At 40.3% G+C, this 22422-nt stretch overlaps 1 protein-coding gene across 4 annotated transcripts in view; it reads left to right on the forward strand.

The window, feature by feature from the left end:
• The window catches only part of LOC126354729 (tyrosine-protein phosphatase 10D), a 341160-nt gene that overhangs the window by 286479 nt on the left and 32259 nt on the right, over positions 1-22422 (forward strand). For all 4 annotated transcript variants that reach the window (XM_050004587.1, XM_050004588.1, XM_050004589.1 and 1 more), the window contains exons 20-24: positions 278-437; positions 10435-10541; positions 18008-18118; positions 21261-21456; positions 21769-21937. In XM_050004587.1, coding sequence (XP_049860544.1) covers positions 278-437; positions 10435-10541; positions 18008-18118; positions 21261-21456; positions 21769-21937 — 743 coding nt within the window. The remainder of the gene's footprint in view (positions 1-277; positions 438-10434; positions 10542-18007; positions 18119-21260; positions 21457-21768; positions 21938-22422) is intronic.

Below are 22422 nucleotides of genomic sequence, written 5' to 3' on the forward strand. Positions count from 1 at the left end.
TTATTTCTATATAATTGGATGTATTTGATTTTTTAGAGATCCTGATGATTAAGCCCAAGAAGTTATTAATTTTCCACGAATGTGTTAATTTTTTTCATATGTATATGTATATGTATATTTTACGGTAGCTATAGAAGAACACAGTAGTTAGTTTGCTGGAGCATCAGTAACATGTGAAATGGCAATGCATTGGAATTTGCTTTAGAGTATTGTTAAAAAACTCAAACTTTATTATTTTAAGTGACGATAATTCATCTTCTTTCTGTTTTGTTTTCAGCTTTCTACACATACACAAAGCCGAGATTTCTTACCAACTGAGTTTAGTGGTACTATAAGGACTCTGATACCTGGAAAGACATACATCTTCAAAATACAGGCAGAAACCAAAGTCGGTTATGGGCCTGAAGCAAAGTGGAAAGCTAAAATGCCTATATTTGGTGAGTTGTTATATAACTAGTATACCTCATCAGCATGGACATACAGAGTGTTACGAAAAAAGTGTTGAATACTTTGAGAGGTGACTGTACTCGTTGAAACAATAAAAATAAGACCAATAAGCATTGGTCCAGAAATGCATACTTCCCAAGATCAGCACTTGTTTATAGGGAGGGCTGCGTGATGCTTGGTTGTGGATATTAGCACAGTCATTGCTTTGGTGCTTCACCAAATGCGTCGGCAGGGTATCATGATGTCTTGCTCACAGTGCTCTATGTACCATTAGGTGCTCTGCAGTCAGTTGCATGGTTCAAGTCGTGTTGTAGGCTACATTAGTTTTCATTGTGTTTGTGTGCCCAGTTGTACAGAACTGTCAACCCTGGGTATGTGTCATGGTGTTTTATCTTCTGCCAAACACAAGTTCACTTTTGTGTTTACTGTTATTGTGGTGTTTGTCTGTACCAATGGTACAATACATTTACATTTTCTCTCATCCACCACTTGGAAATGAAAGCCTACTACTTGACAAGTGAAATGGTGGGTATGATATTTTGCTTAGGTTTAGCAAATGGACATAGCTTGCGAGCCCATGTCCACTATGCTGAAAAATATCCTCAGTCCAGAGTGCCTGCTGATAAGCTGTTTGACAGATTTTCCAGTGTTTGAGGGACGTAGGTACCATTGCACCTTGGAAGACTGGCAGTGGAAGGCCCCACACAGTCTGCACACCTGGTATGGAGCAGCATATGTTAGTTGCAGTGGAAGAAACCCCTGGGACCAGTGTGCGACAATTAGCAGCAGGAGAAGATGTGCCTCACTGTAGTATCTGGGAGGGTACTTGAACAGTTACTGTAACCATATCATCTACCGCACGTTTAGGCCCTAAGGTCACAGTATTGTCGTGGCAGATGGCAGTTCTGTCGATGGCTGTTGCGGAAGTGTGCCGCAGATCCACTGTTCACATCCAATATTTTATTTACCAATGAGGCAGGATTCACAAGAGCTGGTGGTGTGAATTTCCACAACCAGCACGTATGGGCAGATGTAAATCCCCAAGCATTCAGGAAAGAGGCCATCAACACCAATTCTCAGTCAGCATATGGACAGGCGAACGTGGCAATAGATTAATAGGGCCATACGTGCTATCACAAAGGTTAACTGGTGTGCGCTATCTGGACTTCCACATTAATGTATTGCATAGCTTGCTGGAGGCTGTGCCATTGCAGTAATGGATACAAGTGAAGTTCATGCATGATGGGGCCCCAACACACTGTGATGCCACACCACCACAAGTTCATCACAATATCTGTGAGCATCTGATGAAGACATTTTAGGACTGCTGGGCCCCTAGACTTCTGGTTATGGGGACACTTGAAGGAATTGGTCTACACCACGCCAATGAGTGGTGTGCGGGTAGTACAGGCTCACGTCTTCGATGTGTGCCAGCAGGTACAAACAACAACCAGGTATACTTCAAAGGGTGCGTCATTCCTTACACCGGAGGGCAGAGGGGTGCATTGACATGAATGGACCCCACGCTGAACACCTCCTATAAGCATGTATTTATCACAGAAAGTATGCATTTTTGGACCCATGTTTATTGGACTTGTCTTAGAAAGTTTGCATTTCTGGGCCCATTTTTATTGGACTATTTTTCTTGTTTTGATGAGTACTACCACCTCTCGTTATATTCAACACCCTTTTTTTTTTTAACACCCTGTATAATCAAAAAACAACCTGTACATCCTTCCCTCACTCCACAGAATTATGCAACTATTTAAATATTTCAGTTAGAAAACAAGCTTATCTACCTTTTCTTTTTCCAAGCATCTAATCCCTAATGAAATTAACAAACTGATCTTTCTGAAAAGCTTTAGATTTTTGTGGACCAATTTTACTCCAATTTCTTTTAATATTGCCAATCTCTAACTTGATTATAACCTGAGAACTCTCTCTCCTTTGACTTCTATAATCACAAGAATTTTGTCTTGTGTGTTTATAGCCCACACTTACACTTCCTGCCAGGGACAAAGTAGGAATAATAGGTAGCAATTGAATTACCATATTTAGCCAATTATAAGACTACACTCGTAGATTATACTGTTGCTGTTGATATCAAATTTTTTATTTTGTGTTACAGCTTAATGCAGGTTTCATCATACATTTACATGTGACGCTTTGGCAATTGAGGTCATGCATAAATTTAATTTGAAGTATTCGGAAGGGTAAGAGGAGGAACAGTGACACGAACTTAGCAAAACATTGGGACAAATGTGGGGAGGGTAGTGATGAGTGGGAAGTAAATTCCATTGTGCTGCCAACCATGAGAATGTATACCATGTACCTTGGTTACCGTGTTTAAAATGCAGTGAAACTGAATCTATTTGCAGTTAGAACTGAAATGACCTTAAAATTGGATAAATACTAAACAATAGTATACATTTATACAGGAGAGAAATTAGTGCCAACAAAAATATGTTCACAAAGAATATTTGAAATAAGGCACAACAAATGAAACATAAACTGCTAATGATGTACATCACAGATGGTTTTCAAGGTTGGCTGCAGTGTTAACCCAAAATGGTACAGTTTCTACCTATTTTGCTATATGTAACTGAGAAAACAATGTATCATTGCCATTCAGTTTGCTTGTATGATCAGTGCTGTAAGAACTGTAACAGTCGATAATGGATACAGTTACAGCTCTGGTGAGATATGTGTTTGTACAAGTTCACAGTTGACATCTGCTTCATGCAGACAATATGATGCCAATTTGTAGTTAATGGTAATTCATGAAGCAGAGGATACAAACAGCTGTTTAGCAGGGAGAAAATTCGGTGTCACAGATGTGAATGTTGGTAGGTGGCATAAATTAAAGGACACCAGTTCTACACGCAAAACTTTTAGTGGGCTGAAGCAGGGAAGGTTTCATGAATTGGTGCAACAGGTTGTTCAGTATGTGCAAGAAAGTGCAGTGTAGGTCTGCCAATTACTTGAGAAATTATCTGAATGAAGGTGCTGGAGATGAAGAGGAATTTTCCAACTACTTGTATTGCAGAATTCAAAGTGGCTGCTGGCTGGTGCATGAGTATGATGAAGAGAGTGGATCTTACATTACAATACGGAACAGCACTAGCTGAGTGACTTCTTGTGGTGTTTGAGGAAAAACTACATACATATTGTTGTTGTATAATCATGCATGTCTGTTTACTAGCCAATGTGGACAACACTAAACCCCCTTTTTTTTTTTTCTTTATGTACTGTCAGGTGTTACCGTCCATATGAAGAACATTAAAAGTGTTACCATAAGTAGTTATGACGATAGAAATGTGAGAGTAACAAGAATTGCTGGATACTCTAGCAGATGGAAAGAAGCTTCTGCCATATGTGATTCTTTGCAGGAAAACAGTACCGAAACAAAAAACAAAACAAAAGAGAAATTACCCGCAGAACGTGTCTTTAGATGTCAAGAAAAGGGATGAATGGCAAATGACATGATGTTAGATTTGCTAAAGATCTGATAGTAGAAAATAACACAGGCCTGTTAATAATTCCTGGCAGCATTTCCTCAGTATTTCTAGCAGCGAAAATGACCTTTTAAAGCTCACTTGTGGCTGCTTTAAATAAGTGTCTTATTCAAGCAGACCATGTCCTCACTCTGAGTGGGGGGTTAAAGAAAAACTCAATATCAATTCTGGGCCAGTGGATCCTAATTGCCAAAGAAAGACTCTCATGTGGATCTATTACAAAATGATTTTTAAAAAAATTTTACATTCAATGCTAAGGATGGTTCAGATGATGACACAGTATGGAGGAGTGTCAGGAAGGAAAACATAGTAGTAGGTTTATAGCAAGAAGGTGGTGATACCAGTGATGATAAGGATCGTACAACAGGCTTAGACAGTAAGCAAAATAGCCAGTGAAGATAAAAATTAATCTAAACCATTTCTTTTTTATTCCTGCTTATGTTATCAAATTCTAGAAAATCAGTAAATAGATTAAGTTTTGAATAGGTATAATAATGTTAACTTTTTGCGGCAGATACTTTTTAATAAACTATCTTGTAATTTTGATTAGTCTGAACATGTTAAAAATAACAAGTTTGTTGTCTTATATTCTGGGTTGTCTCACAGTTGGGTAAAAATGGTATACGTCAATTTATCATGGAGTTAAATGCAGTTCCAACATTGCATTGGCATAAAGGACCAGCAGCTCAATTTATTTATTACTCATTAAGGTTTCCATTAGAGTTTCCTATAATTTTTTAGTGGTGACTAGATTCGAATGCTTGCATTCATTTTCTTTCAATTACTTACATCAGAAGATACAATATTAACCCTTTGACCACTACAGGTGTTTCTCTGGACACCATGCTGAGCCTGGCTTTGTTGTTACTGTACTGCTTGCCTAATGCTGCTACCTGTGCTGAGGGATGGCATTCTGGCTCCTATGAAGTACTTACCATCTAATCTTAAGATAACTGTTCGGTGAAAAAAATTTGGTTCCCACGCATCTTACTGTCTGCTCGATAAAGGGTAGAATTTCTTTTCATTATTAATCACAGTTACTGTACTGTATTAAATTAAGCAAAGCATTGCACAAAATTTTAAACAGTTTGCAGAGGTAGAAAAGCATTGTGTAGACTTTGCATACTGTTGCTTTTATCTCATAAATTCCTGTGTATGAAAAGTACATAAGATACGGAAATTTTATTTACAATTGAGAGCAGGACATATCTCATTTCATCCTCAAGATATTGGTTTTTTTACCTAGTGGAAGTTTGCATGCCGCTCATCCAGTTCTGTCTATATACATTGAGAATCATGGTCACAACAATCATTGTATTTCATAAACAGTTCCTGATATCAAAATGAGTTCTTTTACAAATGACAGCACACAAAGAGGCACATATGTTGTATGATAAAGGCTCCATAACTTCCTTGTTAACCGAGGTATGGAAATAACTTGTCTGCAGTAGGGAGACGGATGGCAGAACAGGATGTGTAAACACTTCAATAGCACATAAGGAAAACACAGAGGCTGCTTTTACACACGTCTGCAGCGCCTGAGGAGCGGCAGAGCACGATGAATTAGCTTGTCCATAGCAGCCAAAAGGTTAATAAAAATATAAAATATACTGTGTTAAAATACGTAAGTTTTCCAACATTCTGTATGCACACGCTATGGCAATTTAGTACATCGGTTATGACATACCTGCATCTCTAATGTTTCATTGTATGTAATTCCAGTTGAATAGTCAAAAGATTGATTCATACATCAGGTCAGCATAACAAATGTGATTTGAATTGGAAAGGCACAATCAAAATTCAACAGCTTGAATAGTCAAAAGATTGGTTCATACATCAGGTCAGAATAACAAATGTGATTTGAATTGGAAAGGCACAATCAAAATTCAACAGGCATCTTTAGTTGTTTATAAAGACAGCACTCAACAGGTACCTTCAGTTGTTTGTTATGTATTAATGTGTATTGTCTCTCAAGAGATTATAAAGTTAAAATGAAGTACATTGATAAAAATGAATAGAAGCAATCGCCATTACAGCCTGCGACACGAAGGACGGCACTTCTGCGCATAGTGGCAGAGTGATAGGGAAGCATGGAGAGGATGAGGTCTACACCTGCATGGTGGCAGTGTGTGGTCAAAGTAAGTCCGTGTTGCCAAACTGTGTTGCTGTGGACAACAATCAAGTTATTTTGGCATCAGCACATCATATTACACCTTCAAATCTACAAGGGAATAATACATTTTAAAACCAATTTCCATCGGTCGACTACATGAGAGAAATCTTACTTCACTTCTTGAGGTTGTATCCACTGCTCCATAGCAATTGTTTGCGTGACATTAGAACAGCTGATGTAGCTATATGAAGACGTCAGGTACAATTTTTCTCAAAATGACAATTGTCTAATGACAACATCATTGAAAATGGTCACTATGATTGTCATTTACTGCGATTTGGACTACATCATAAGTAAAAATGTGATACAGAACAAAATAAACTTCAAACTCAAACAGAAATCATTATATTTGTTTGACAATTGCTTGTACCCAGTATAATTTTTTAAAAATGTTTATAAAGCACATATATGGATGTCTTTCACTATACGTAAAAAAGCATTACTGATAGCAAAGATTAGTGCACAAGACTATTGTAAAAATTGTCAGTATGTTATTATATTTTTCAGTGTCAATAGGCATTATGAGTTGCAAGTAATTCATTCGATGTTACGCTGTGAGAACGCATTTATGACCCATTGAACAAGCTAACAATTAACCATCTTCTGTGAATAACTCGGTGGAGTGCTGACTGATAATATCAAAGACCTCTGATATCATGACAGGTAACTCTCCCAATTATTGTAAGGCATTTTCCAATTCATGCCTTGAAAATGATGGGGGTTTACTTGTCAAAACATTGGAGTTTTTGACAAATTTATCTGTCCACATTTTCATGGGTAATTAGAGCGTACAACACTCTGGAAAAAGCTCAACTTCACCTTGGGCAATGTGTTGAACACTATAGTCTGAATACTTCATAGGATACATATCCCTGATCAATAAAATCTAGGAAGTTGTCATTTACTGTGTGTGCAATTTGTATGTGACAAAAACATTTGAAAACCGTGAGTTTTTAAAACCAAGAAAGATTGTTACTTTACTTCGGTTCAAAGTGTACATCTTAATACCATCTACTATCTGAGTCCATGTCTGAACCCTCCGATTGTAAATTTAGGATGATAGGTTCATGGCTTTTATACGTCTTCACCTCCGTGCCGAAGTCGTATTTGTGACAACACTTTTAGCATGCCAGCACATAGTGTGGCCACGATGAAAGAAACGCTGTCTATTGCTTCATGCACAAGCACTCCAGTGTTTGTTATCTTGAATGTTTGGCCCCCACCTCGTAGCTTGAAACCTGTGTGCAAATTAATTCTGTCACTTTATACTGACAGTGATGTGTGGATAAACACAAAACTGCGTGATAGCATTCACATACAACAAAGTCGAATTTGTACATTCTGTCATGTGATTTTTATAGATTAACGAGATGCAAGAGTTCAGCACGAATCTGGTTTTTAATTTTCCATGATATTTTTATTTTTCAGCCAGAGCTCAATATTCCCTTTACTGGTGCTCATACTTGGTCTTTTTTCTGTAACTGCTGAATGATAACTGGCATGGTAATAACAGTGACTGACTTTGAAGCGAGGTATGGCAAGAACCACTTCTTGAAAGTGAACCACTTCTTGAAAGTGACAGCGTTCACTTCTGAAAGGTAGTCGCTACTATTTTTCTTACACCTACATACAAGTTTACTCTCAGGAACCAAATTGGAGGAAGAGCCAGCATGCAGAATAAATATCCAAGAACCTTTTCCTATTGGAACTTTAAAACACCCAGTACCATCATTTATTCTCCAGCAGGTACTTGTGGACTGATTCTGATTCACCCATTTTTCACAAGGTAATACATTGTAGAACTACTTCTTCTTCTTGTGTCATGCATCTTTTTAAGGGACGTGGTTCGAGTTTAAGGGACATGGTTCGAGCTGCTTTTATGTCACTTCTTTCGATGAAAAACTCTCTCTTAACATTTTTGAAACCAATATCTTTTAAAATTGTATGCATTGACGAAGCACTGCTTTTGAAGCCAGTTTTCTCAGGCACAATTGTAACACGCCTTTGTGATGTCAGGTATTTCTTTCTAATATACTTTGCAAACACGGAGCACCTGTAAATATAGTCGGCGAAATCATCTGTTTTTGTTACAGGTATCTTGTGACTTCGATACTTTCCAGATGACACAAAAACAAGTTTTCCTAAGGTTTCTACAGCTACTACACTTTTGTTTACTATTCTCTGTACAGTTCTCTTGTCGACTCATGCTTCTGCAGTTCCTTCTTGAGTCTTCAAAATGTCAAAAATAGAAGTCTCACTTTCGGATTTGAAAAAGTTTTAAATGCGGGGAATAAATCTCCACGTCTGCTTGTGAAGTGCCTACATCTACATGATTACTCTGCAATTCACAATTAAGTGCCTGGCAGAAGATTAATTGAACAACCTTCAAACTATTTCTCTACCATTCCACTCCCGAACAGTGCGGGAAATGTGTACGCTTTAATTTTTCTGTGCAAGCTGTAATTTCTCTTATTTTATTATAATGATAATTCCTTCTTATGTAAGTGGGTGCCAACAAAGTATTCTCAAACTCTGAGGAGAAAGTTGATGACTGAAATTTCATGAGAAGGTTCTGTCACAACGAGAAATGCCTTTGTTATGATGATTGCCATCCAAATTTGCGTATCATATCATAATAGTCTCTCCCCATTTCATGATAATACAAAACAAGCTGTCCTCCTGAGAACTTTTTCAATCAATCCTAAGTGCTGTGAATCCTACAACAGACAGCAATACTCCAGAGGAGGGCAGAAAAGCATGTTGTAAGTAGTCTCTTTAGTAGACCTATTGTGTTTTATAAATGTGCTACAAATAAATTTCAGTCTTTGGTTTGCTTTCCACACAGCATTATCTATGATAGTTGCAATTAAAAGTTATTCATAATTGTAATCCAAGTATTTTGTTGAATTCGATAGCCTTTCAGTTTGTGCGTGTCATCCTCTAAATCAAAATTTAGCAGATTCCTTTTAGTACTCATGTGGATGACTTCAGACTTTTCATTGTTTTAAGTCAACTGCCACTTCTCTCCCCATGCAACTATCTTGTATAAATCATTTTGTAATTTGTTGTAATCATCTGATGACTTTATAAGACAGTAAATCACAGCATCATCTGTAAATAGTCTAAGAGGGCTGCTCAAATTGTCTCCTAAATTGTTTATTAGATCGGGAACAGCAGAAGGCCTACAACACTTCCTTGCAAATGACAGATATCTCTTCTGTTATATGCGATGATTTTCCATCGATTACTATATGCTGTGACCTTTCTGACAGCAAATCATAAACCCAGTCACACAATTAAGACGATACTCCATAAGCATGCAATTTAATGAAAGTTGCTTGTGAGGAACTTCACATTCATTTCCTGCACCTGACACATGCATTTGGAAGTCACACTAAAACGTCTACAGATATGCTTTCACAGCTATACTGCTACAAGAAGACAATATCAGCATCTGAGTGAATAGTTTGGTCGCTCTGTGAATTAAACTGTGTTATCGCGAGGTATGGCAAGAGTGCAGCGTGCAGGAGAGAGATTCTCACAGTGGAGTTTGTAACTCACGGCTAGCCGCTCAGAGAGAGAATGAATCTTATTGGCCGCAAGCAGTTAATGGTGAGGGACACACAGGAGGACTGAAAATTGGGCCACCTTCCTACATGACATGAACTATTGTCTCCAATAAAAAATTGTATGCACTTGTGACAGAAACCTTAATTAATAATAAATTTTTCATGGGTTGTAAGTAGGTTACTTCTATCTACTACTTGTATCAGTCAGTCACATTATTTCCATTCTCATTCATTTCTAACTGAAAAAAATCTGGTTTTTTAGCTCAAAACTCAACAACAGTTATCTTTTGTTATTATAATTTGTATCAGCGTGTCTTGTTACAATGTTTAAATTTTTGTGATTAGTATGTAAGCACTTGTATTCCCTCTTATTACACAGAATTTGACTCTGTTTCTGCCTTGGTGTATAGTAGACATAGTCTTATTGGCGGATTTGACTGTTTATGATTGCATTTGTAACAATATTATGAAAAGGATTGTTGCTATCACCATATAGCAAAGACGCGGAGACACAGAAAGGCTCAACAAAAAGACTGTCGGAAAGTACTTTCCGTCAGTCTTTTTGTTGTGCCTTTCTGTGACTCAGCATCTCTGTTATATGGAGCAACAATCCTTTTCATAATATTTTTACATTCCATTCTGGATTTCCTGCTGTATGATGGCATTTAAATTTTTTAAAATTTTGATGGTCGAAATGTGAATCTTGCTTTTATTCATTCCTGTATTACAGCTCCACCCAAGCCAAACACTCAGGTATTTCCAACTGAAGTGTCCCGCAGTTCTACCACGATCAAGATACGCTTCCGCAAGAATTATTTTTCAGAACAAAATGGAGCTGTAAGTAGATGTGTTGAATTTTGTATTAAATACAAAAGCACAAAAGTGGACATATTTGTGAGCTGCACTTGTAAAAATCTTCAGTGAATGTGGCAATTTTTGATTTAGAACTACTGTTATATTGAATGTATTGCTGTAGATTTAAGAAATTAAGGCTTTGTGGCTAGTGAGTAAGTGCCAGGCTACAAATTCAAACCTCAGGGAGTTCAGTCCTCAATCAAACCTAAGTTTTTTTCTGTGCCACTAACAGTTCTTTCATATCTTGCAATGATTTCCGTGTGTGAAAACTGCCAAGTTGGCTCATGGTTTGGGATCCTCATTAAATTCTAAGAACCCAAATAACTGGCCAGGTATGCCAGTTCAAAGGTCAGAAGAAGGCAAGAACATATCACCTCCAAAAGGACCATTCCTAGCAAAGCACTGCGTTGTTCATTACATCATTTAGGTTGATGACAGCATTACTTACTTTTAAGAAATATTTCCATGATATGTAGAGGTAGAAGACCAAAAATTAATTTAAAATAGATTTAAAAAAATAAACTTTTGTCATTGTTGCTGTTTTATTTGGTGTTGGTTATGGTGGTTAATGTTGATGTTGAAGAGGAAGACGAGAAGGTGTCTTCGAATGGCAACAGAGCAATGCGTACAATAACAACACTCAACATCCTGTTGCCGAATATTCCGTGTGACACAGCAGCTACAAAGTAGAGGTTTCACCATTGTGGTTGTTTGGATTACCTTTTTCCCCCATTCCTTTCCTTCCCCTCTCCTTCCCCAAATTAAAAACAGCCCTTCTGAATGTTACAGAGAAGAGAATTGGTTGATCAGCTCTCACTTGACTGTTACCATCCACCTTGCCTGTTGCCTTCCCCACAATTCTTTCACATTTGATTGCTCAACCTCCCTTCCTCCCTTTTTTATTTTCAGATGGGTTGTCTCTCATTGATCTCTGTAACAGCATCCATGTCTCTTTTTGATTTTGATTTTTTCCTGTTTGCCTCCATCTATCTTCTTATCATACACTCCTGGAAATTGAAATAAGAACACTGTGAATTCGTTGTCCCAGGAAGGGGAAACTTTATTGACACATTCCTGGGGTCAGATACATCACATGATCACACTGACACAACCACAGGCACATAGACACAGGCAACAGAGCATGCACAATGTCGGCACTAGTACAGTGTATATCCACCTTTCGCAGCAATGCAGGCTGCTATTCTCCCATGGAGACGATTGTAGAGATGCTGGATGTAGTCCTGTGGAACGGCTTGCCATGCCATTTCCTCCTGGCGCCTCAGTTGGACCAGCGTTCGTGCTGGACGTGCAGATCGCGTGAGACGACGCTTCATCCAGTCCCAAACATGCTCAATGGGGGACAGATCCGGAGATCTTGCTGGCCAGGGTAGTTGACTTACACCTTCTATAGCACGTTGGGTGGTGCGGGATACATGCGGACGTGCATTGTCCTGTTGGAACAGCAAGTTCCCTTGCCGGTCTAGGAATGGTAGAACAATGGGTTCGATGACAGTTTGGATGTACCGTGCACTATTCAGTATCCCCTCGACGATCACCAGAGGTGTACGGCCAATGTAGGAGATCGCTCCCCACACCATGATGCCGGGTGTTGGCCCTGTGTGCCTCGGTCGTATGCAGTCCTGATTGTGGCGCTCACCTGCACGGCGCCAAACACGCAAACGACCATCATTGGCACCAAGGCAGAAGTGACTCTCATCGCTGAAGACGACACGTCTCCATTCGTCCCTCCATTCACGCCTGTCGCGACACCACTGGAGGCGGGCTGCACGATGTTGGGGCGTGAGCGGAAGACTGCCTAACGGTGTGCGGGACCGTAGCCCAGCTTCATGGAGACGGTTGCGAATGGTCCTCGCCGATACCTCAGGAGCAACAGTGTCCCTAATTTGCTGGGAAGTGGCGGTGTGGTCCCCTACGGCACTGCGTAGGATCCTACTGCCTTGGCGTGCATCTGTGCGTCGCTGCGATCCGGTCCCAGGTCGACGGGCACGTGCACCTTACTCCGACCACTGGCGACGACATCGATGTTCTGTGGAGACCTCACGCCCCACGTGTTGAGCAATTCGGCGGTACGTCCACCCGGCCTCCCGCATGCCCACTATCCGCCCTCGCTCAAAGTCCGTCGACTGCACATACGGTTCACGTCCACGCTGTCACGGCATGCTACCAGTGTTAAAGACTGTGATGGAGCTCCGTATGCCATGGCAAACTGGCTGACACTGACGGCGGCGGTGCACAAATGCTGCGCATTAGCGCCATTTGACGGCCAACACCGCGGTTCCTGGTGTGTCCGCTGTGCCGTGCATGTGATGATTGCTTGTACAGCCCTCTCGCAGTGTCCGGAGCAAGTATGGTGGGTCTGACACACCGGTGTCAATGTGTTCTTTTTTCCATTTCCAGGAGTGTATTTTCTGTCTTTTATAACTTTTCATTTCTATAGTGAATAGAATTGAACAAGACCAGGAATGCCCCTAAAACCTGCAGAGAATGTGCAAAGACTTCAACAGTGCACCATCAGAGAGCAAACAGGGGGATGAACAACAAAAGAAAAGGACAGACGACAGAGAGGCACGATAGAATAACAAGTCAACAAGTAAACCTAGATCAAAAATCTAAGACATAGAGCATTCAGGACCAAAAGAACAATGTGTAGCTTGTTGAATATGGTAGTACAGTGGGAACACAACTGACTGACTTAGCAGCTGTGCTGCTGGCTGTAAAGGTCAGCCGCCATCGTTGATGGGCTGACACAATGGGCATATCTGTGTAACTGGCCTGCAGCATTTGCAGATTAGAGCAGTGCCATCTAGTCAACATCATCGAGATCCACACCTTCCAAAATCCAGGACATCTAGCAATGCGCTAGGGTTTAACAGCAGGAATGACAATGGCTGCCGAGTGGAGGTAGCTCTGAGATGGCCACCTCCATATCCATGTTCACGGTAGTCGCCGCTGGTGCTCTGAAGTGGAAGTAGTACCAGTGCAGGATTGGGGGATTGACGAGGGTGGGTGTTCTGGGTCCGACTGAACCACGGACAGTGGTGCGGTCAGTAGGTGTGGATGGAGTTGATTTTTGTGATGATACTCCAAGCCCTTCATTGTGTCCACCTTCAAACGGCATCGCACACGGGTAGCAACCACTGTAGCCAGTATGCATGAGGATTTCCCCCTGTACGAGTGAGGGAGGAGCTCTGCTGGACTGTGGTCATTGGCACCTGTGATCCTGCAGCTCATCAGAAACAAGGTGAGCACGTTGGTGGTGGCACAAGTGCCTGCCACCTTTACCATTTGCTGTGGGGAGGCCCTCCAGTAACTAGTATCTGGAGGAGGGCATTGAGGGTGATGTCAGTGGTGCTGTACATGATGCTGCCCACATGTGGACAATTAGAATAAACGTACACGACAGTGAACCACATAGAGCTCAGAATGGGGCCAGCGAAGTCCAGTTGAATGCAGTCCCAGAGGTGATGTGGGATGGGCCAGTGGTTAAAAGACTGTGGTGGAACAGCCTGGTTGTGGGCACGAGCAGAACAGCTGTGCACCGTGGCCTCAACATCCTTGTTAAGTCCCGGCCAGTAGACATGTTACTGTGCAAGGGCTTTCAGCCGTGACATACCCACTGCCCACAGTGGAGAAGTTGCAAAACATGAGAGCTCAGGATGGATGGGATGATGACATGATGAGTATCCAACTCTGCATGAACCAGGAGGACATATGGAAATGACCAACAAATGGTGGTACAGGCAAGCCCAGGCCCAGAGTTCTGGATCTGTGGACTTCAAAATTTTGGCCACCCATGGAGAAAATAGTGCATGATGTGCCATAAAACAGGGTTGTGGTACACGTCTGCAGTGATGGGAGTAGCTGTGATGGGAAACCCTATCAAAGCATGCTGTCATTCCACATCAGTGTGCAAAAAGGATATAGCCTGTTGGTTTAAAGCCCCTGTTGGTCTACAGCCAGGTTGACCCCCAAAGGAAGACTAGAGGGTATCCACATTTGGGCATTCTGCCATGGGTTAGTATTTAATGGTACAATTGTAGGAGCTCAGTAAAAGCACCCAGTGCTGGAGCTGTTGGGAGAAGCATCTCTGAACAAAACCAGCGAATGTGACTGATTAAAGGGAGTAGGGCAGAGTGCCAAGTGCAGCAGACACTTCAGCTGTGGGAAAGCATGCTCACGGTCTTCTCACCATCTGTACTGGACGTCCTTCTTTTACAACCTGTTGAGTAGATATACAGATGTGGGGCACTTGTGGGAAGAATTTATAGTAATAATTCACTTTTCCGGGAAGGGGGGGGGGGGGGGGGGGACCTGAGCCCTTGTAAATTTTGAGGGCAGTGTAAAGAATCAATAACAGAAACATTGCTGTCAATGGGGCCCATCCTGTCTCAGTTGAGCAAGTATTAGAGTTGTCCCACTTGCTCCTTAAAAAACTGGCGTGTAAGCTGTGCTTGAGTACTGCATCACACAATGTAGTAACAAGGATACAAAGGTTGTGCAGTTGCTCCTGATGTGTCATACCCGTAATAATCTCATCATCAAGATAATTTGTAGTCACCGCGATGGACATGGTTAACTGTTCCAGGTATCTCTGGAAAATTGCCAAAGTGGAAGAGTTACCAAAGGGCAAGTCTTGTATTTATATAAGCCAAAGGGAGTGTTAATGACCACAAAGTGTTGTGATTCCTTATCCTGTGGGATCTGCAAATATGCATTGGCAAGGTCTATCTTAGAAAAATATTCACCTCTAGGAAGCTTTGTAAAAAGGTCCTCTCTATGTGGTATGGGGTAGGTTTCTACTTGTGCCTGGGCATTGGTTGTCGATTTAAAATCTCCATGTTGTGGGAGGGGCCCACTGGGTTTCTCAACTACCACTAGGGGCTTGGCCCAATCATTGGTTGTAACAGCTTCAATAACCTCGGCTTCGTGGAGGTGATTGAGTTCTTTGTTAATGGTCACTCGTAAGGAGACAGAAAAAGGATGTTTCTTGCAGAAATGGGTACTGCATCTGGGCTCAAGGAGATATGAGCCTGGAAATCTGTGATGCACCCCAGGCCAGGTTCGAATAGAGACGCAAAGGCAGTACTGATATCTCCAAGCACCTGGACGGGAATTGTGCCACAGATGGCCTGAACCTCATGATTGATGAAGAATCCAAACAGCAAGAAGGCATCCAGACTAAATGTGTTGCCAGCTGAGTGAATATTGACAATAAACAGAGTCATCAGCCATTTGACCATTTCATATGCAGTATTGATTGTGAATTGACACCAGAGTGGCATTGAACTGTCACTATACGTGGCCAATGTGGGAGATGGTGGGGCCAGGTCAGGAGACTCAAGACTAGCGTATGTTTGGAGGCTAATCAAGAAAAGGATACCTCCTGTATCCACCTGGAAATCATGAGATTGATAAACAGTTTAGTGGCAGAAAGATCACCCTGAGAAACAACTGCCTGAAGTTCATGTACCATCCCTTGATGCATGTGGGGAATGGCATCCAACTGTCCTGATGATTGATGACAGACAGCTCAGAGATGCCCATTTTTCCCATAGTGAGTGCAGTGCACCCAGCGATCTGGACAGTGTACATGTGAGTGTGCAGTGCAGTAGTCAGGGAATGATGAAAGACCTGCTGCTTACACCAGTGGGGCATGACAGGCTGTTCAGAGGCCATTTATTTGTCCGAAATCAATGAGTCATGAAGCTGCCACTGGGAAAAAGACTTGTGAGAATTCCAACCTCGAGGTGGGTTTGAGGCAAGAGGCATTCATTTGCTCCCTGCAGAAGAGTGTGTAATGTTCAAAATATTGTCCCAGTAAGGGTTGTCTAGTTTGAGGACTGCAGTGCTCACCTCTGGATCCAGAGCCCATTGGACCACTGTCTGAGGTCAAAAAATCTACATAGTAAGGCTGGGTTCATACAAGTGAAACTGCAGCAGTGACTCAGTCTTTTCAAATCATTCACCCATGAGTGGTATGATTGACCAGATATCTTGTGGTATCAGTGGAGCTCGAGGTGTGATGCAGCCACATGAAATCGTTCGAAATAATAATTTGACAGCAGCAAACGCATCTCTTCAAATGTGATCACAACAATATTTGAGAGTGGAACCAACTTCTTTAATAGAAAAAACATCACCAGGGAAGCCCAAGAAAGGAAGAGTGGCTGTTGGAGTGCGTCATCTGAAACCTGAAAAGTGGCAAGTGTTGTTTCAGCTGCTGCAGATATGTGTCTCAATACCCTTTGGTGTCATTAAACAGTGGAAACAGGAGTACGGGTGAGTGGCTCTCCGCCTGTGAAGTGACCACAACCTGAACCTGCAAGTGGTCCGCCGAAAGCTGAATTTCCTGACAGAGCAATTCAATCTGTTGTTGCAACTGCTGTTGTGACTGCTGCTGTGGGAGCAGCTGTTGCTGTTTCAGAAGTTGCACGAGCTTTGTGTCCATGGAGCACTGCTAACCTTTTTGCTTCATTGCTAATTATAGTGATCGGGAACAACTCGAGAATCTTTGGAGACAGGCTGACAGGCCAAGGACATCAGCAGCGAGCCACCAGAGAGTAAACAAACAGTGCATGACAATGAGAGAAAGACAGACAATGGACATAGGAGGGTGGAATAACAAGTCCAGTAAATAAACTGAGATTGAAAATCTAAGATTTAGTGATCCAGGACCAGAACAAAGTAGCAAGATCAAATACAATAGCACAATGGAATCACAACTGACAGACTGAGTGGCTGCACTCGGATGATGATGGGGTGGCAGGATGGGCACGTCTGCATAACCAGCACTGCAACGGCGACAGCAGTGCTCGCAGATTAGGACAGTGCCATCTAGTGGCAGTCATTGAGGTCCGTGGTGTCTGGTGGGCTTTCACTTTTGCCGGGCCGGGATACCAAAGTCTCTTGCAAATTTAGGTGTTAAATTTGGGGTTCAGATTAACTGTAACTCATTAGTATTCTTCTAAAGTGAGAATAATCTAAAAAATGAAATTACAACCAAATAAAGATACGAAAAAAGGTTCTATATCTCAAGTGGTAGCAGACATAGACACAGCTATAGAAGTAATGTGAACATTCAGAACTGCAGATTACTTAATTTACCAAAAGAGGGGGAAATGGGTGTATGAAATTGTGTTATCTATAGGACTAGTTGGAAATAGGACAGGTTAAGGGGGAAATCACATGCAATTTGAAAAACTTTTTTGGTTATTAAGTGATGATCCATTCATTCTGTAAGCTAGTATTTTTTACCTTTGGTTGAGAATAACTGCCACCATTTAATACGTAACAGTTTTATTTCAATCTTTTATGATTATTGTTGGATGTCTGCTGGCTCATTTCTTGCAAAGTATTGGTATAATAATTATATGTTTGGATTGATATTTCCATTTCTCTAGCATCTGTATTATCTTCCTTTCTTTCAGATCACATCTTACACAATTATTGTAGCTGAAGATGACAGTAAAAATGCTTCGGGGTTGGAGATGCCCAGCTGGAGAGATGTTCAAGCATACAGTGTTTGGCCTCCATATCAGGTAAATCCATTTACTAGTGTAGCTTCTGTGCTAAAGGGATTCATAATTCTAGTTATGAACATAACTTCTGTAAGTTGCCCTTTTTCCTTATTTTTTCTTATTTGATATAGTGAACACTCAGAAAGTTAAAGTAGTGTGTCTCACATTATTGCAATACAATATTTGAACAAGAAAGGAAAAGTAGATATTCATTTCTAATGCCAGGACCTGTTAATATTGTGATGTTTCATTTCCAGTCAGTGAGTATTCCTTCCAGTAGCTTATAAAGCAACTGACTTCTGTCATTGCAAACAGGTAGCATAGGGGAAGTACTAGTGGCAAGAAAAAATATTTAATTGTACATCGGACCAATGTCCCACACATGCAGCATTTTACACATCATAGTTATATCACAACAGTAATTTGAAATAAGAAAAATTGATTAATCTAGTGACAGCTTGAATAAAGAGTGATGAATAAGACCTAATAAAGTAGGTACTGGCAGTATTTTTACAACAGCTGCTAATGTAAGTTTTTGTGTTATGATATAAACATTTCTTTGTTGCACAATGTCATTTCAGGTGCTGATCCTTCCAGAATAATTCTTTTAGTTGAGTAGATACCAGTCATTGTGCATCTTCCACAGTTGGAATGTTTCATGTAATGCCCTTCTTTTAAAGATTTAAAGTTTTCAGATCTCTTCTGTGCTTAAGAAGCAACATTATTTGATGTGATTTTGAGTTTAGGAGACAGGCAAAATGGCTTCTGGTGCCTAGTGATTAGGATACTTAAGATGCAAATTGTGTGTGATTTTTTTTTTTTCCAGAAAACGACAGATGAGGAATGGCCCCCTGCACAAATATATTGTTGGAATACAAGATCAAGGATTATTTTGTCCACAGTTATAACTGTCTATTACACATAACCAAGCATTTACTGTCCAATTTTCACTGGGCTCGGTCAATGATATTTGCATTGTTGCAACTCGTTATAAATTTTGCAGTTAAAATTTCAAACAACAATCTTATAGTGATGTCTATCTCATCAGCAGTCTTTCAAACTGCACTAACTCTTCACATAATGTTGTGTAGGCCGTGTATTTTCATAAACAAAATTATGACCCCTTTGAAAAACACTACTTATTAATAGCACTTAACCTTACTGATATAGTTCGTAGGCTATGCAAATTGAAAACTTTCCACAATTTTGCGAAAAAAACTTCACTTTTGTGTGTTCTCTTCAAATGCGTACATTGTCACACAGTTTATGCACCTACTTACTTAAGTGTCTTGTAAATCAACCAGTAACACATAAAGCAGAGTGTGGCAAACAGTAGTTAGTGCCATTAAATGTCCTTTTCCGGTTATAGTAGTGAGTTAATTAACCATTTGACAGTTTCTTAAAGTACACCTTATATTTAATGCTTGAGCTTATTATTGAAATAGTTGCATTATGAACACTGTTTTCTCAAGAAGAAAAAACTGATATAGGTAACCAATCTTCTAGGCTATTGGGGGGCTTCTGTAATTATATATATATTTTTTTCCCCCTAAGGTAAGTCTTTCCGCTCCTGGGATTGGAATGACTCCTTACCCTCTCCCTTAAAACCCACATCCTTTCCTCTTTCCTTTTCCTTCCCTCTTTCCTGACGAAGCAGCCGCTCGAAATTCTGTGTGTGTGTTTGTGTGTTTTATTCATTGTGCCTATCTACCGGCGCTTTCCCGCTTGGTAAGTCTTGGAGTCTTTGTTTTTAATATATTTTTCTCATGTGAAAGTTTCTTTCTATATATATATATAAAATAGAAAGAAACTTCCACATGGGAAAAATATATTAAAAACAAAGATTCCAAGACTTACCAAGCGGGAAAGCGCCGGCAGACAGGCACATGAACAAAACACACAAACACACACACAGAATTACTAGCTTTCGCAACCGATGGTTGCTTCTTCAGGAAGGAGAGGGAAAGACGAAAGGATGTGGGTTTTAAGGGAGAGGGTAAGGAGTCATTCCAATCCCGGGAGCGGAAAGACTTCCCTTAGGGGAAAAAAAGGACAGGTGTACACTCGCGCACATGTGTGTGTGTGTGTGTGTGTGTGTGTGCGCGCGAGTGTACACCTGTCCTTTTTTTCCCCTAAGGGAAGTCTTTCCACTCCCGGGATTGGAATGACTCCTTACCCTCTCCCTTAAAACCCACATCCTTTCGTCTTTCCCTCTCCTTCCTGAAGAAGCAACCATCGGTTGTGAAAGCTAGTAATTCTGTGTGTGTGTTTGTGTGTTTTGTTCATGTGCCTGTCTGCCGGCGCTTTCCCACTTGGTAAGTCTTGGAATCTTTGTTTTTAATATATGTTGAAATAAATGAACGTATTTTTATCACAGTTCTGTCACTTAAATGTAAAATTCCAGATACACAACATGGACTCATTCAGTCTGAACTTGCAGTAACACCCCCCCCCCCCCTCCCCAAAATCTCTCTCTCTCTCTCTCTCTCTCTCTCTCTCTCTCTCTCTCTCTCTCTCTGGCCCCCCCTCCTCACCCCTCTTTGGTGTATGTATGTTTTGTATCATTGCTTACAAAAGACATAATTCTAGATCCACATACATACACTATTATGAAAGGGATAGATCGCTACAGCACGTAGAAGAGATATTGAATGGCAGACAGGCACGACTCCTAGCATCTGAGGCTTTGGCCAAAATGTTTTCTAAGGTAGACAACACATGTCTGACACCCTGGTACTTCAAAAAGTTACCCAGTTTTGACTTGCAGCAAAGTTCACATTGGTGTGTTTTTCCTTTGGAAAACACAAACTCTGGACCCAATAAGAATTTTTGTTTTATATATTGCATTATATATTGATATGTATGGGTATCGGTATCGTTGGACCTTCGTGGCCTGTTCAGGCGGAGATTTTTGTATTATATTAGTCAGAAAGAAACATGATTGTTCTGTCAGGTTAAATACTTATAATCTTGCTGGCTATAGTTAATAAACAAGAAATGTGAGTTATGTGCAGAAATAAAGTTAAATGTGACAAATATCTCTGTGGGAGTGTGACATTATTTGTAGGCCATTTAAAATTATAATGTGTTGTGTGAACTTGTGTTCTTTTTTGTCCTGTTAAGAGTCATAGTGGTAAACTAAATAAGTGGGTATTTGTTGAAGGTTCTAGATCCGTACAACCCCTTCAAGAACTCTACTGTTGAAGATTTCACTATTGGAACAGAGAGCTGTGATATGCGAAAGTTGGGCTATTGCAATGGTGCATTGAAGTCTGGATCCACTTATAAAGTGAAGATTCGTGCTTTCACTGATGTGGACAAATTTACTGATACTTACTATTCATTTCCAATACAGACAGGTATAGCATAATAATTGTTTTTTAGCGTAGTTTCTCTCTCTCTCTCTATTTGTGTGGCAGCAAGTTTTATATTAGAATGTTTGTAATAAGTTAGCATTGTTTTTGTATTCACTTCATTACAATCTGAAGCCTTATAAGAAGGCATTATAGTTTCATAACATAAAAAAGATTCTGTATTAATAAAAATAGCCAAATAATTTTACTGAGCTTTTCTGACATTTTCTGAAACAATTTTGTTAAGCCTTAATTTCTAATGTACCACTGAAAGAGAAGCTGTATTAAATTTTCGTTCTGTTTTGTTAAAAATTCCAGATCAAGATAACACACCAGTTGTTGTGGGAACTGTTGTGCCTTTAATTTTATTGTTACTGCTTGCAATAACAGTGTGGACACTTCGTCGTCAGAAAAGATCGAAGCGAAAAACTGCAGAAAGCAGAGGAAATGATAACTTGTCTATACCTGACAGTATAATTGAAACAAGGTAACTAAGTAGTTTTAATTCATACAGATACAGCCAGTATACCATTTTTTTAAAATATTTCCTATATTGTTTTATGTCTACACTATTAACTACAAACAAAACAATATAAAAAATGGTTTAAGTTTCATTCTCTTAAGTGTGTGCTGTTTAAATGCTATTGTTGGCGGAGCATGTAAATTTCACTTCTCTCGTACTATGCTTTGTGCTTTATTCTAAGCCATTCTTCTTGACGATGTTCCAGTACCTTATGAAAAACTATAAAGAAGTTGGGTATAACATTAGACAAACATGTCATCTGAACAGAAAATAATGTTGCTATCTGAAGAGTTCCAATTGCCACTACACCCTAGTTTTGGAACACATTTCCACAGGATGTGAAATGTAAACTTGTTCAATAGCTCTTTCTGCTGAACCGCCACTATTACAGTGTAGTCCAGTGCTGCACAAGTACTGACAACAACACTATATGATTAGAACTAACTGTG

The sequence above is a fragment of the Schistocerca gregaria genome, chromosome 3 (assembly GCF_023897955.1).
Source record: "Schistocerca gregaria isolate iqSchGreg1 chromosome 3, iqSchGreg1.2, whole genome shotgun sequence".
NCBI lineage: Eukaryota > Metazoa > Arthropoda > Insecta > Orthoptera > Acrididae > Schistocerca > Schistocerca gregaria.